The sequence below is a fragment of the Ambystoma mexicanum genome, chromosome 2p (assembly GCF_040938575.1).
Source record: "Ambystoma mexicanum isolate Mex_15411 chromosome 2p, UKY_AmexF1_1, whole genome shotgun sequence".
Lineage (NCBI taxonomy): Eukaryota > Metazoa > Chordata > Amphibia > Caudata > Ambystomatidae > Ambystoma > Ambystoma mexicanum.
In genome coordinates, this window is record NC_090923.1 from 545,402,485 (window position 1) to 545,418,627 (window position 16,143).

The 16,143-nt window shown below is 44.8% G+C and overlaps 1 protein-coding gene across 6 annotated transcripts in view; it reads right to left on the reverse strand.

Moving 5' to 3' along the window:
• Positions 1–16,143, reverse strand: part of TWF2 (twinfilin actin binding protein 2) — a 471,759-nt gene that overhangs the window by 394,028 nt on the left and 61,588 nt on the right. For 4 of the 6 annotated variants that reach the window (XM_069643998.1, XM_069643994.1, XM_069643995.1 and 1 more), the window contains exon 2: positions 15,691–15,768. The exons of the other annotated variants lie outside the window; for them this stretch is intronic. In XM_069643998.1, the coding sequence (XP_069500099.1) occupies positions 15,691–15,768 (78 nt within the window). The remainder of the gene's footprint in view (positions 1–15,690; positions 15,769–16,143) is intronic. 6 annotated transcript variants of the gene reach the window in all.

The following is a 16,143-nucleotide window of genomic DNA, read 5'->3' on the forward strand; positions in this document are numbered from 1 at the left end:
CACCATGTAAAGTATGTAGGCACAATTTCTATTCACCCCCAACAGGCACACTGTTTCTGTAAGTGCTGTGCCTGCTTCTGAGACAAAGCCTTCATAAAGGCAAAGCATGCGCAGGCGTCAAAGTAATTTGCATATTAAGCAGCTCTGCAAATTATAAGACTTCGGAAACAGGCAGTAATGAGAATCCCTGTAGAATTCTGCAATACTTGATGTAAAAATTCTAACCAGAGGATTTTTATACTACAAAAAAGCAATGTAGACCTTCCTATGATGTAGAGCATGGAACCTTTTTAATAAGCCCTTAACACTGCCACCCGCGCTGCACTGCTGTTATTGCTGTATCAGTGGTAGTCGGAGACAACTAGCAGTAAGGATATCAAACGTCTATTATGTGTAGTATGAAAGGAAAGGTCTTTACATTGCATTTGTGCTCCTAGAACACATGCAACACGTGTGCATTCAAATAATTATGTGAAATGATCTGACAGCATCAATTGTAAAACACTGCAGGGGCACAGTAAGAACACAGTATTGGAGTACTGAATATCCCTGTGTCACCATAGATAGATCGATTTAACCACTCAATACACTATATCTCACAGATTATGGATTGAGCATGACCACTGCTGTAAAGAAACCCCTGGTGTAGATTCACAACAAATTGCACTGGTTGCCATTCAGATTGAGCCAAACAAGAGAGTGGAATGTGTTCATGAGCAAAATACATATAACCCCTAAAGTAGAAAATAACGTACAGAACTTGTGCTTTATATTGTGACAAAGTACCATCTCTCTGCCTGGTGTAGTGCATGCTGTAGTCACAGAAAGGGTGGGGCATGTACTTTCCATGTGACGCTGGGCCTAGAGAGGGTATATATGGAGGATACCCAGCCCCCTCCTCACCTTGCGTCAGGACTAAGGCAAAGGCCTTTCTTCAGCATTATATTGTAATACTGCTGGCCATTCAAGAGACCTTAATTGACTGCGTTATTAGCAGCACAAGGTACAAGGAGCTAGCAGTCAGTTTACTACCTTCATTGGAAGCAGAGGGGGTCAAAAACCCTTTCCACCTCAGAGTCACTGGAGAGTCCTGCAGTTATTGGCAATTGGTGGCAGGGAGTGGCGTGTGGCCCAAGGAGACCTGTGGGTAATCTTGTTGTAGCTCGGGGGGGGGGGGCGCATCTGAAGGGCTCCATTTTAACGTGTTGTGCTACGCTGACTTTTTAATTTCATTGGACTTTGATATGGCTACCTATGATCTACGGACACGCTCAGTCACGCACTCAGTTCCAAGCTTAGCGTCCCCAAGCACCCTACGTGGGTTGGAAAATCAGCCACAATCCCCACAATCCTCCAACATCTATATCTCGGCAGGCGAGCCTTGCATTTTTCCACCGGAACCGCCGTGTGATTTGAAACCAGAGGGTAACAAATCCATTACGGCTTTGGGTGAGGAATTACCGAAACTTCACGACATCTGTAATCCAAATACCCAGATCATGGAGAAGGCAAGGAGGGGAGACGACAGAATTCTTCTGCCTAAGTAGTTGAGGAAACTGCTATTGGACGCAGCCCCCTCGCTCTCCTCACCTGCTCTGAAGCAGGTTTGCTTCCATCCATCCCCTCAAGCGTCAATGCCGATACCCTTCACTGTAAAAAATGCGACCCCCCACCCCAAAAGTCTGCCCCGCCCTAGAGTTCCAGTGGGGGATCCAGGAGCCAGGGTATTCCACTTTGGGAAATCTCACAGCCAATCTTTTGCTTTTCAGAAAATAGGGGGCCTCTGTCTCTAGCCGGTTGCTCCAAATCAGCTCCTACCAGCACACCGGGCACAATGATTGAAGGGAACCTAATGGAGAATGACTTTCTTGGCCCTCCTTACCAAGAACAAGGAAATCCTCAAAGAAATCATGGACCTGGAACTCTGCTCTTTCTTTAACGAGGAGCCTTAATTTGAACGTTTCATTTCTCAGACCCATCGGACAATGCTCTGGATAAAGCAGGACTCCTGAATTCAAGATCTCTCTCTGCCCTTCCAATTCCAGTCAAATCATTACAGGGTAATCGAGAGGACTTCCATGCAGCCTCTATACTCCCAACCCTGTCGATCACTGATCCTCTCACTATGGGCAATATCAGTATCATCATGGAGGGTGATGAGGTCTGTTTGCCTAAAGAAAACAAATCACTGGCCCCCTGTAACTTTTGTGTGGGTGCGCGGCTGGACTGAAAGGCCCTATATGATCAACAGGAGCTGGTCTCGGGTGCCGTTTGAGCCAACACTCACCTGCTGTCTGCTTTAACCGACAAAGTGTCCTTTGTGGAATCATTTCTAAAGGGCCTTCAGTGGTCACTATGGTTTGATTTTGTGAAAAGATCTTTCCTTAATCCAAAGGTGCGGGCGCAAGGTCTGCTGGTAGAGGCCTCAGACTCTAGTGCTGCACCTGAAAGAGAAGAAGTGGTTGGATGCTGGTTGCAGCCATTAGCTGTCGCTGCAGTCAGCTTCTTTGAGAACTATGAGGGGATTATGGTGGAGGCATCAGCTCACATTGATTTGGCCGTTATGCAAACGTCGGAGGCCCTTCTACATGAAGGGAAGGGGCGGGGAAGGGGGATGTGAGCTGTAGCAGCCCTGCTGTGGAAGCTTCAACCATGGTCACTCTAGTACCTTTCCCGATCTTTGGGGCTTTTGATGCTAGAGTAAAGAAGGCAACCAAGCATCCTAGAGCCAAATTGCTGGAGCCGATGGTGGAGACTGCAGCAAGGGATGTTGCTACAAAGAAACCAAAAAACAGGAAAGGGGTCCACAAGAATGTGGGTAGAGGGTCCAGAAAATTGAGGAACTTGTCACTCCCACGACTCCCATTTGAGCCCCATTGCCCGAGGGCTCAGCAAACTGGATCTCAGTATCACCCTAAGGCCTTGGGCCGATGTGCCCCGCAACCCATTCTACTATCTGGAAACCTTGTACCTGTGTCTATGCCTCTTGACTGATGCTAGATGGGTGGGGGGGTGTCCCATCAATTGGCATTGAGGGGGGTGGTGACGCGGGAGCAAACCCTTCAACCACTACCGTGCTACCATGGCGTGAGTCTTGCTCCTCCTGGCCCCCACCTGTGGTCCCATCGCCTATGCAAGAAGAGATCTCCCCGTGCCCAGAATCCTCTGGCGCAGAACAAAACCACCTCAGAGCGTGTGAAGAAAAGCGTGGGAGTACCATGGGGCCCTCTCGTGAGCAGACGGGTGATAGGAGGTCACCTTATTTTACAACTATGGAGGAGTGCCGTACAAAACACATAAAAAAGGGCATAGCAGAGCCTTGCCCCCCCCCCACCCACCACTCCCCCTCAACCAGTGTCTTTAAAATTACCTTTCTAAATTAATTACCTTTGTCTTGGGAATTGAAGGATTGCATTCAAATGATACTAAACAGGTTGGCTCTCCTGAAGCTGCTCACTTAAATGCCTATGCTATCTCACTTGAGCTCAGCAGATATTAAGCAGGTGGAGTTTTGGAACAACTCGAGATTGGACAAGGTCATTCTCCACTTTGGCTCTCTTCTGGTCCTGGACCAGGTTTTAGCAGCGTCGGCCCAACTGGAGTCATGGGTTTCTCTATTACAGCCTATTTGGATAACCAGCAAACGTCTACCGTCCCTATTCCTGCAGATAGCCATTACACTTACTCTTCTACTCAGGCTACACAGGTACTACAACCCCAACCCATCTTAACAATAAACTGCTCAAGGAACAGCTGTCTTGGCAGCCTTACTACTAGCCATTTAATGGGCAATGTGGAATCCCAGGACGGCGTGGATTGGAATTAGGTTGTGGCTTGCATGAATGCGCACAGCCACTAGCAATTCAAACTGAGTAGAGTTGTTGCTCCAACAGCAATAAATTCCTCATGGAACTCTTGGGGTTATGTTAATTTGCTGTCATCAAGGGTCTAACCTATCCTTGGAGTTTTGTGTCCAGAAGTGCTGGCTCCTGTTTGTTGAATCCGGCATACCAAGTGGCCAAAGGGAGACCAGTTTCGGGACTATTGTTTAGCATTCGGAATGACATCGGAGTAAAAGCAACCACCTATGCTGCTCCAAATGCCTTTGTACAGGCAGTAGAATTAACATGGGACAAGAAGCTGTATGTAGAAATGTCTTCTACTTTGATAATCAACCTTTATTGGAACCCAAATGTGATAGCACACGATAGTTTCTTTGAGGCAATTGAAGACTTAGGGCCTGATTCATGGAAGTGTTTTATAATGGCGCAATCCCATAGGAAAACGTTCCATGAATCAGGCCCTAAATCTATGAGAGGCAAACTGCAAACAACTGTAATTCTATTTTATTGTGTGATGACCTTAAAGCATTGAGTGTTGAGAGCTTGCTGATGTGAGCACGTCGGGACATAATATGACAAGGAAGCTTGGAAGTGCATGGATGGAGTTAATGAGTGCCTGGGATCTGAACATGGTGAACGGTATGGTTATGGGTAACATTCCTCCAAACCCAACCTGACATCGAGGTAATTCTAGTAGCATATTGGATTACTTCTTTGTCACAGCCAAGGTTTACAGAATATCCACTCCATGACAATTACCAAAATGGACCTTAGTGACCATTATCCCATACTTCTGTGGCTGAAGGTGGCAAAACGTCAAGAGCCCAGACACTTCTACGAACACGCACTAGAGGCCAGTTCAGGTAAAAATAGAGTTTGCTGGAATAGGGCGAGTATGGAGAAGTTTCACGGCACACTACACTGTCTTTTTCCTCTCGACAAACTTGAGCGAGCACTGCTAACTACCCCTTACAAGGATATTTTGGACCAAATCTATGAAGAAAAATGTTAAGAAACCATGTGTATGACCCCATAATTCAATTTTTTAAAAAAAGGACTTGGGCTGTGCCTTCCGCCTCTGTCCAACATTAAAGGCTGCTTATAGAAAGACACTGAAGCTTAAATACAATGGCTTCGATTTTTATAAATATGACATTCTGCTGAATGATGCTTCAATGATGCTGCATTTGGTTAGCTCTGGACATCTCCTCCTTCTGGCAAACAATTAATAATCTTGTTTCCCCGATGTCTGGCTCCTTGGTAAACCCTATTGGGGAACAAGGGTGGATTGACCACTTTACGAAAGTATACAAAGGGGAACCTGGGGGAGACAATTCCCATTTGGAACCAACTTCAGGGTCATGGTGCTTGGTTTTTTCAGAAGAGCAGATAGTCTCTTGAATCATCAGAAGTAAGAATTTTCATGCACCAGAGCCCGATGGTCTGTCGACCGCAGTCTTAAAACTGGACCTTCTCTTGTGGGTGCACATTCTGGGCATAATTTGTAATCAAATGACCTCACCAGCAACTATGCCGAAAACAAGTCCATCATCGTCCCAATTTTTAAAAAGGGTCAACGGCTACTTCCATCCAACTATAGGCCCATAACACTCCTAGACATTCCTGCAATGATCTATGCTAGCATAGTGCTGAGGGAACTATCTGACCGGGCCTTTGGTTCGGGAAGAATGGACACGCTGCAAACGGGTTTGAGGAAGGGGACGAACACGAATATCTTTATTCTGGGTATGCTAAAAAAGGAAGACAAGGCGGGGTCAAAGCCTATAAACATGGCGTTCATCAATTTCACCATGGCATTCGACAGCATAGACCGAACCAGTCTATGGGCCAAACTCAGAAAATGGGGGTGCCCTGCTCACTTGTTACAGATTATTGTGGCCTTACACTCCAATACATCTATTAGAGTGCGCCTTAATGCCCAGGGAAAACTATAATCGTCCATCGCGACCATGTGTGGCTTCAAGCAAGGTTGGTTCTGGCACCATTACTCGTTAGTCTCTTTCTCTCAGATCTTACTAAGGTCGATTAAAAGTTTCCGCAGTTTTTCACCGAATTTGGCTCACCTTAGCCTGAACCATCTACTTTACGCTGACAATCTCGTCTTGTTTGACTACACTCCGATAGGGCTAGAGCACAAGCTGGATGCCCTGGCTGCATATGCTGAAATAAACAATCTAAGCATCAACATAAAAAAAAGAAAGGAAATCGCAGATACTAACTTTCAGGTCAGGCATTAAAATAAACTACAAAAACCTCTGCTGGAGCGTCAGCAGTATGCCCCTAGAAAAAGTCTCCAACTTCTGCTATCTGGGGGGAAAAACCAGAACAAATTGAAGTTCCAAAGTTATCAGCGCACTAAAGTGTTGATGCTTACTACACAAGCTTGTGCCGTGAATCAGAAATTTGGTAATTTCTCTTTAAGCCCAGTGCTAAAATGTTATAAGATCAAGTTTTGCCATCTATAACTTAAGGGGGTGAGAACTGGGTTCTCCCTACATTCTTGGACTGATGCCTTGGAGGACCTTTTTGGAGGAAGGTCCTGCATTTACCAAATGGGAGTTCCTGTAGCTGTTATCCGGTATGAGTTAGGCCCATCTTCCATACAATTCTATCTCAATAGGAAGAATCTCACTATTGAAAAATATCCTCTGTGCAAAGGAAGGTTCAATTTGGTGGTTGCCAAAACAGCTGCTGCATAAGAAATCCTGGACTGCCTTAAACACATGGGAGACAGAGTGCTATGCGATTTGTAAGAGGTACGGCATCTCGAAAGATACAGCTTTGCACAGTCCAAGTACCCTTAAAAGGAGACTTAAAGAATGGGACTGGATCGACACAATCAGTAAAGTCAGAACATATCTATACGCTGACTTACTGATTGATGTCAGGCCAGTTGGAACCTATCCCGAATACTTGAACAAGTCACCTGGTAGATCCTGGCAATTTAGGGTGATGAGGCTGCGGAGGCTGCGACTAAATTTGATTCAGACTAATGAAACAATGCAAAACGACAATCTTATTTTGCTCTCCATTCTTTTAGTCTTTCTTCAAAAAAGGTTGTTTTAATCTGTATTCTTTGTATCTTGCGTCATTTAAAAAATCTTTGTATGTTTTTCTATGCTTGTTAAGGGTTACTTTGTTAACCAAATAACAATTAAAAAAAAACAAAAATGTACTGCGTGCAGAGCCTCAGTTCCCAGAAGTGCTGGGATCAGCCAGGTGTCATTCAAAAGAAAGCAGCTGAAGAGCACTATGTACGGCAGCGGTGTTTCATTCTAAGTGAGCCTTCAGTGGGATTGAGCTTTTCTCCAACTCAACAGGTCTGTGCTGTGTAAGGATCCGGGGGTCCATCGGAGCAAAGCACCCAGCGGACCCGCCACATTTCCCAAGTAAGAGGCTTGATACTAATTTCTTCAGTGCATGTGAATCCGGAAGAGATTTACTAGGGCAAACGAAAGGCAGCATCTCCCTCTTACCCCATGCAAATGTCACTGATTGTTGTAAAGGACACATTACAAGCATTATTAAGTGACAGAAAACACATGGCAAATGTGGAGAAGATCAGTGGATTGGGAAGGGATTGGGAAGGGAACCTAGCAATGCCCTAAATACACAAGGCGCCGATTCACAAAGAACTGGGCACCTAGAAAGAGCAGAGAGAATAACAAAGTTACTCACCGTAGTGACTACCTTACTCATAGTCCCCTTTCCTCCATACCTGTGGGACATTCCGTCCTTCGGGACGGGACCGGAGCACTTTTCTTAAAAAGCATCAAAAATGAAAATTCTTGTCCTCTTTTTACACAGGGTACAGCACACGGCCGTAACCCTGCCGTCCTGAGCTCCGCCCCACGCTTCGCCCTTTAGTCCTTTTCTATTGCCAGGGCTGCGACCAGTTAAGCAATAATAGAGGATACTTATTGGAGGGGACGGCGGGCAGCCGTATGGAGGAAACGGGACTATGAACTAGGAGTAAGGTAGTCACTACGGTGAGTAACTTTGTTATATGCCTACGTCCCGTCCCCTTTCCACCATACATTCCTCACAGATAATACGGGTGGATGGAACTTCCTTACTGAAAAAGGTTTTTAAGAACAGCCTGGCCGAATTGAGCATCGGCCCTGGAGCTAAGGTCCAAGCAGTAATGCTTACAAAATGCTGATTGGGAAGCCCACATAGCCGCCTTGGCAATGGTTTCCCTGGGAACATATTTTTGGAAGACACCAGCAGCCGTTTTGCCACGTACAAGATGGGCATGAATGCCCTTCGGAGGTTGAAAGCCCTGAATGGTAAACACTTCTGAAATAGAGGAGGCAATCCATCGGGCGATAGTCATCTTTGAAGCAGGTTTCCATTGCGGGTCTCCGAACTTAACAAAGAGTTGAGAGGAGCCCCTGCGTTCAGGTGTTCTGTCCAGATAGAACTTCAGGGCTCATCTGACATCTAAATTGTGTAACACACTCGGCATCTGAGGCCGGGTTCGGAAAAAAGACAGGTAATGAGATTGATTGATTCAAATGAAAATCAGTCACCGCTTTAGGAAGAAAAGAAAGAGGAGTACGGAGCACAACCTTATCCTTATGGAAGGTGAATAACGGATGTTCCACAGACAAAGCTTGAAGCTCGTTTACTCGCCTTGCTGAAGTCACTGCAATCAAAAATGCAACCTTCCATGAAAGGTACTTTAGATCCGCCATAGCCATGGGTTCAAATGGTTTATGGCATAAGGCGTGGAGAACCACATTTAAATCCCATTTTGGATGAGGACTGCGTACAGGTGGAAAAAGATGCAATAGACCTGCGAAATGCCTTTTAATGACTGGATTCGTCAAAGAAAAGGAACAGCCGTCAGTGGACAGGTAGGCGGCAATAGCCAACAAGTAAGTCCTATAAGACATGAATGCCCGAAGCTGCCAGATGAGATATGAACGAAAGGACAGTGTCAATCATATGTCTGGGGTCCATCTGCCTAGCTAAACACCAGTGGCAAAAACAGAGCCACTTGCTCCTCTTACTGAGACCTCGTAGAGTGTTTCCAGGCCGCTTGGATAATGCACGGACAATCTCATCCTGTCATCGGACAAGTTAAACTGCGCTAAGGATTTGAATTCAGGCACCAGGCCGCCAAGCTGAATGATTGTGGGGAGGGGTGCCAAATCTGCTGATCGCATTGGTGAAGCAGGTTGGGAATCAACAGCAGTCTGATCCGAGGACAAATCGACAGATGCTTAAGTTCCGAGAACCAGAATCTGGCTGGCCACCAAGGAGCTATGACCAGGAGAGTGCAATTCGATGTATTCCTGAGCTTGCAGAGTGACCGATGAATCAGAGGGAGAGGCGGGAAGGCATAAGCCTTCATGTTGTGCCACAGAATCTCGAGAGCATCCCCTAGAGGGGAGGCCTGAGACCGTTCCGGGATGCATAAAGGAGGAAGTTTCTTGTTTGTTGCAGTCTCAAAGAGGTGCACTTCTGGAGTGCCCTATTGGCGAAAGATGGTGGAGAGCACATGGAACCCTTGGATTTGATTTGTATGCAGGAAACTTGGTTGACCTCCAAACCGCTCTGTGAGGGTTTTAATGTTCGTTTTTCCACAGCCTTGATAAAAGGCTGCGGAAGACCCTCGGCGGGCTCGATAATGCTGGTGAGAAGGGGAGGTTGGTCGGAAATTTTAAAATGTATGCAAGCCAACACTTTGGTACATCTAGTGGTCTTGTCTTGGATAAGGGAGGGAAATGTGATCCTGCAGTCATTACTTCTATTTAACGTCTACTGGAATCCTCTGGGAATAGGAAACGATACCTTGATTGACTCTGTGGTGAATGCTTTAGATTCTGCTATGGAAGAACATAACAGTACATCAGTCATGTGAGTGGTTTAAAGTTGCATAAGGACAAGCTCTCTGCGAAGGCAAGGCTGTGGGTATCCGAAATGGAGGAACGTCATAATGGTAAATGGAGATCTGAAGGGGGCTATCCTGGGAAGAACAACGTGGTCAAGAGAAGCACTAAGGGCTCACTTGGATTACATTTTTGTATCCAAGAATATTTATGTAGTGCTGGACTCCTTGAGGGTCACACCGATGGTAAGCAGCAACCATGCTATATTAAAACTAACCTTCAAGGATGACAGAGAAAGGGTAACATCTCCCCCAAAAGAGCCACTACAGGTTAATCAAGGCTGCAACCGTATAAAAATCCCACAGAAGGAGGTCTCCAAAATCTCGACCAGATTAAAGACATTATGCAGAGTAATAGTGGGGAAGCGGAGTATGCTGCAGTCCTTCTAGCATTCCAGAGGAAAGCAGCAACAGGGTCTAAACAGGGTGAAAAGAGGTTACATGCCACAAACTGGGAAGTTACGCAGAAGAAAAGAGCTTAGAGCTATTGAACGGCAGAATCTAGAAGATAAAATGAGTGAGAAAAATAAAAGGAAACAACGCTATAGAAATTGGTTGCTGGACTCCAGGGCACAGCGATTTCAAGCCGATGCTGAAATTATGATGAATGCATTATCTAATAGAAACACCCGGAATCTTTGGTCTCTTCTTAATAACAATGCCACCTTCCAACTGGCGACTAGAACACCAGCGGTGTCAGAGAAGGTTTGGATCAGGTTCTATAAGGACCTCTTTTCAGCATCAGGGAAGCAGTGACATCCGACCAATAAAAAGGGGCGGGTACAGGGGAGGGGGTTTGCCTCCCTGGGCAATTGTTTGACAGGGAGGACATACTTAATCAAATAACACTTAAAACAGTTGAGGGGGGCAGACCTGGATGGCTTGACCAATAGTATCAAACATGAATCCGGAGGAATGGTCAGACTTCTGTATGATCTTGTTTACTCAAGTACTGGCTGCGAGAAAGGTCCCAGTTTCGTGTAGGGATGCTATACTGGTCCCTATTTATAAAAAAGGGGAACGGGACAACCCACGGAATTACAGGTCCATCGCCCTCCTTGACTCTGAAGGGAAAATCTTTGCAGCCATCCTCCTAAAAACATCTAAGATTATGGGTCCGGGGGTCAGGGACTTTGATATCAGGCAAGCAGGGTTTGTGCCAGGGGTCGGCACTTATCTGAACCACTTTATTCTTAACATCTTGAAGATGAGACCTATGGAATCTCACCGAAACACTTACATGACGTTCATTGATCTGGTGCAAGCCTGACAGTATCAATAGAGAGATACTATGGGGAAAGATGTTGGATTTGGACAGTCTGCTGGATTTATTCGACGCCATTAAATGTTTGTATTCGCGAACATCAATTCAAGTGAGATTGACGGCCAGGGGGGATCCTCTCCGCCTCTATGCCAACTTGGAGGGGATTGAAACAAGGATGCCCCCTGGCTCCTACTATCTTCAATGTATTCCTCTCGGGCATGTCCTCAAGCCAAGAGGGGGTCAGAGCTTTTCCACCGCAATTATACAGGCAAAAAATGCCATGGGTAATGTACGCGGATGATTTGGTTCATACCCCAATAGGCCTGCAAAGGAGACTTACACACTTAGATGCGTACTTCAAGACAAATGAGCTGCGGAGAAACACTGACAAAACAAAAATTATGATGTTCACTAGAACCAGAAGGAAGGCTAATTCCAAGCTAGCCTGGTTCATAGGCATGCAAAAGATAATGTGGAATCCATAACCTATCTGGGCATCAGGATAAATAATAATGTAAAGGAAACAACCTGGACGGAAGAGCGGAGGCGAAAATGTACCATATTAGCGACCCAGACAAAACAAATATTAAGGAAATTTGGTAGGTACACATTGGTATTTACGTTAACCTTCTACAAGTAAAAGGTCACTCCTATTTTACTATATGACGTCGAAACAGCATTGAATATCCCCCCTATCCTCCTCGAATCTTTTAGAAGGGATATTTTGGATGACAGTGTTGGACCTCCCTAATAGTCTGCCTGTGTCGCTAATTAGATTTGAACTGGGGTTGCAGTCACTCAGCTCTTTGGTCAGATGGAGGTCGCTATCCTTATATAGGAAAACTATACTGGAAAACAGCACCCCTGTTTTAGATATTCTGAAAAGTGAGCAAAACAATCTGGGAGCAGCAAGGGATCGAACTGTAGATGCCTGGAAATTCAAATGTAGAGTGGTATCGGAGGACCTGGGCCTAGATGAGGAAACAATGATAAATAACCCGGACAAGATAAAAAATAAAGTTGACAAGAATGGACTGGATTGAGACCATAGATGTGATATCTGCATTCAAAGTCTCCCTCAGCATCATCAAGAGGTAGCAAAGAGCCATTAACCAAGCCCCAAAGTACTTGGTATAATTCCCTTCAAATAAACATGGGAATGAATTCATGAGATTGAGACTGAATATTCTCCCGACCAAAGAAATCTTGGGGTATAGGAGGGATAAGATGGCAGATTCTTCTATGTGCAGGTATTGTAAAATCCATCTGGAAACAACCTAACATCTACTCCTGGGGCGTGAGACCCTAGAGTTAATAAGAAGGAAGTTTCGAAATTAGGTTGTCCAAGAGTGCAGGACCTTAACAAAAGAGGAATGGTGGCAGGGTTCCATATTGGGAGAGAACGTGGTATTGGCAATAGCTACATTTTTTATGAAGTAGGTGTTCGACCTTAAATGAGACAGGAGTTTCAGGATAGTCTTTTCTTTTTTTTTGTATGTTATTAACTTGGATCGAAGAGGGAGGGAACTTGGAATGAAAGTGGGATGAGAAAGGATTGTCTGTATAATAATGTGATGGACTTTGTTGTGGGAATGTTTCATGAAAGGTTGGTATAAACCACAACATGTTTAAAAAAAAAAACATTAAAAAATGATTTTGGCCAGCAAACAAGGGAACTGGGGCACAAGGTGGTTTAGAGATTGCGATCACACAATCAGGAAAGACTTCGCCCTTTCCAGGTCTAAAAGAATGGCAACATGCAGAACCTGCATTTAATATGAATGCACCATAAAAAAACATTTTTATAATTAGAAAATCATCTATATCATAAAAAGACTATGTTAAAACAAGTATCCAATTTTTAAAAAATCTATAATGCTAAAAAGTGCAAAGTCATTACGCCCGCAACTAAAATCAATTGCCATAAGTATATCATGAGGAAGCAAACCAAACTGCGTTGCCTGTAATAATAGTTTATTTCTTATATTTATGTAGTAGCATTTAGCGCACTTGGAAGTCTTCACAAATTTGATTAATAAAATAACTCCGCAGGAAGGAGCTAATGTAGGAAGTTCCAATAGGAAACCAAGTCCCCAAATGTGCCACTAACCTAGTCCCTCGTTCACATCTTCCATGAAAAAAGGGATTGTTGGCTTTTGTAGGAAACCAGTAGAATTTCCAGCAGGCCTCCACCACTAAGAGGTTGGTAGGAATAGGGAAGGACCTGTCCATGTATCGAGGTGATCCAGTCCTACCAGCCTTCCCATGAGATCCAGCCAGTGTCTGCCTAACTTGGGTATTTATACACTTGACATGAGTTTTCCTCCTAGTATGCAACAAGCACATCTAATGAATGGATGCAGAATATTGGGCATGTTCAAATTACAATGTTAATCCTCAAATGGAGCATATGGGGCAGCCAGGGCTGTAAAGCAAGACAGCTTTGGTTCAATGGTCTTTAATCATGAAGTTGAAATAATTAAATACTGTCATTTAGTCCATCTCCAGGCCTCTGCAATTTTGCCCGAGAAGTTAACATGCCTGTTGCATGTGCAAGGAGCTAGAGCATATTTACAAAATGTGTTGGGGTGGGAGCGAGGCATGAAGGCCAGAATTAGAACCAGTTCACCCTAGAACAGACTAATAAGTCACTAAACTAAATTTCCCAAGCAGACAGTTTGTTGGACTATAGAGAAAACGGATTCCAACAATCTCTGAAAGTCTGATCGACATGGGACTAAGCGATTCACTTGCTTATCTGCCTAGCAAATTACAGAACATCCCCCAGCCCTACCTGTGCCTAAATGTGATCCAGTCATAAAACACCCAATACAGCAAGCATCATCAAGTGATAGAAACGTGAACAATGTTGAGCACATAGGCTGTTTGGGATTTATGTTGGTTATGTTATGTTAAGTTGGTTTTATATAGTGCCTGCACACAACAGTGGGCTGCTTAATGTGAAACTGTCATTTTTCAGGCTGCCATGTCACTACAAAAGGGGAAAACCATATGCAAATCAGGCTTAGTACCAACACAATTTAGCCCAAACTGCTAGGTCACATCCCTACTTCGCTGGACCACGACTTACACCAGACACGTTTCAGCCTCATTAGGCATCGTCTGTGAGGTTTCACCAAGTAGGATTTGCAGATTGTCTGTCCCCTTCTATAAAGGCATGGCAAGGTAAAAAATAAAAAAACGTGGTCTAGAAAGTTTCCCAGAGCAATACTGGTTGTTCAGATTAATTGAAAGCCTGCCAGCCATCACTTTTCTGTTTTGAGGGCCTGGTACTGAAACCTCATTCAAAGGCGCACCCCAGCAACCAAGGTAACCCATTCCGATAATGAGCTGTGGTTTATTTTAGATTATGCTCATCATATTTGTGGGCATGCCTAGATTTGAATATAGTGTGTCCGCTGCATGTGTAGCTGCAACTTCTACATGATCTTCAGCCACAATGATCAGCAAAATTAAAGCCCTAGGCAACATAGGGTCACATGGACCAAGAGTCACAAACATTAGCCTCCATCCTCACGTCCCAATTTGACACCACTCATATGGTTGGCACAGCAGATCAATGCCTGTTGTTACACATATGATCACTTCTGCCGGTTCCTGTTCACATGTGACGCAAGTGAGATGACTATTCAGGGTTCTTGTCTTGACTGTTACTCCACAGGTATTACGATCTTCACTAAACTGCACAAGCGAGTAGCCCAGGGTAAGGGTGACTCGGAAAGAAACATTTGCAATGCATGCTGTAGATAAGACCAAATTGAACGTACATCCATTTCCAATCCTGCTGGATAATTTCAAAACATAATATAAGCACCTTGTAGTAAAGCACATCACAAATCTACAAGTCATATGTTGTGAACACCCGTTAATGTACATTTCACACTACTATGAAGAAGGGTGTCGTTTTCTGGTGAGAATATCGGCAGTATGCTACCATTAAAAAAAAGTCTAAACACTTCTAAAAATGTAGTAATCATTTTCATTTTTAAGGAAAGTCTCCTGCAGTCAACAGGGCCATTTCAAACAGCGAGTACTCTTGACTTGTGTGTTGGGTCTTCCATTTACTGGGACCACTGCACTCCAAACAGCTTTTCGTTTTGTTCGGATTAATTTGCATAGAACGGACAATCCCAACTGTAGCGTGCCCCAGAAGCTGTATCGCTAATAATCTGCTTTACAATGCAACATCTTCCAAACATATAATACCTTACAGGGTAAACAGTACACGGTGCTAGCTCGTCTGACGGTGCTTTCCATAAATGGAGTCGCACATCGGGATGAAAATGCCGTCACACCACTCCATACACCACTATATACACTGAGAATCGCACAGGAAAAAAATAAAAACTGGACCGTGAAAAAGGAGTGGCAACTTTCCTCGCATCCGAGGGCCGTCTCCTTTGCACCTTTACAAACGCACGGTCCAAGAAGACTAGAAAGGAAGATTTCACCTAATTTAAAACTATGCGTGTGATCCCATCACTTCGGGCGAGCCCTCCTCACCATCTGTGTTTATCTCACAGAGCTATTCTAAGCAGCAACATTCCAGTCCCACTAGGGAAGACTTTCCAGCAGCCCATCCGTCTGCTGCTCACTGACGGCGAGGGGACACAAGACATGCACCAGAACGCAGAGCTCTCACTTACCATCCTCAATGACGACCTTGATCAGACGGACAGATCCATTCCGGGCCTTGGCAAAAAACTCTTTGAGCTCCGGAGTGGCTAAAAGAACCAAAAACATATTGGTCAAAAAGGCCAAGTAACAGTAATATTAATGAAAAATAAAAATATAACCCAAAAATTAGTTTCCAAAAAGTGCAGCCTGTGAAAAGCAAGCAATTGCTACAATCTCTCGGTAATCCCAGAGACAAGCCACCAGCCCACGAAAGGCAGACGCGCTCAGAGCAGAGGCTGCTGAAGCTCATGCATCCCAGCCGCCCAGCTTCTATGTATGGGCTGCGAGGGGCATGTGATCCATACAACCTGATACTGCAGCTCGCGGAACATAATCTCCCAAATTTAGATGATGGTTTGGCTGGTGCCAGGAGGCCGAGCTCAAGTGACAAAGCATTCATCTCACAGAGTGTTCCGAGCCGT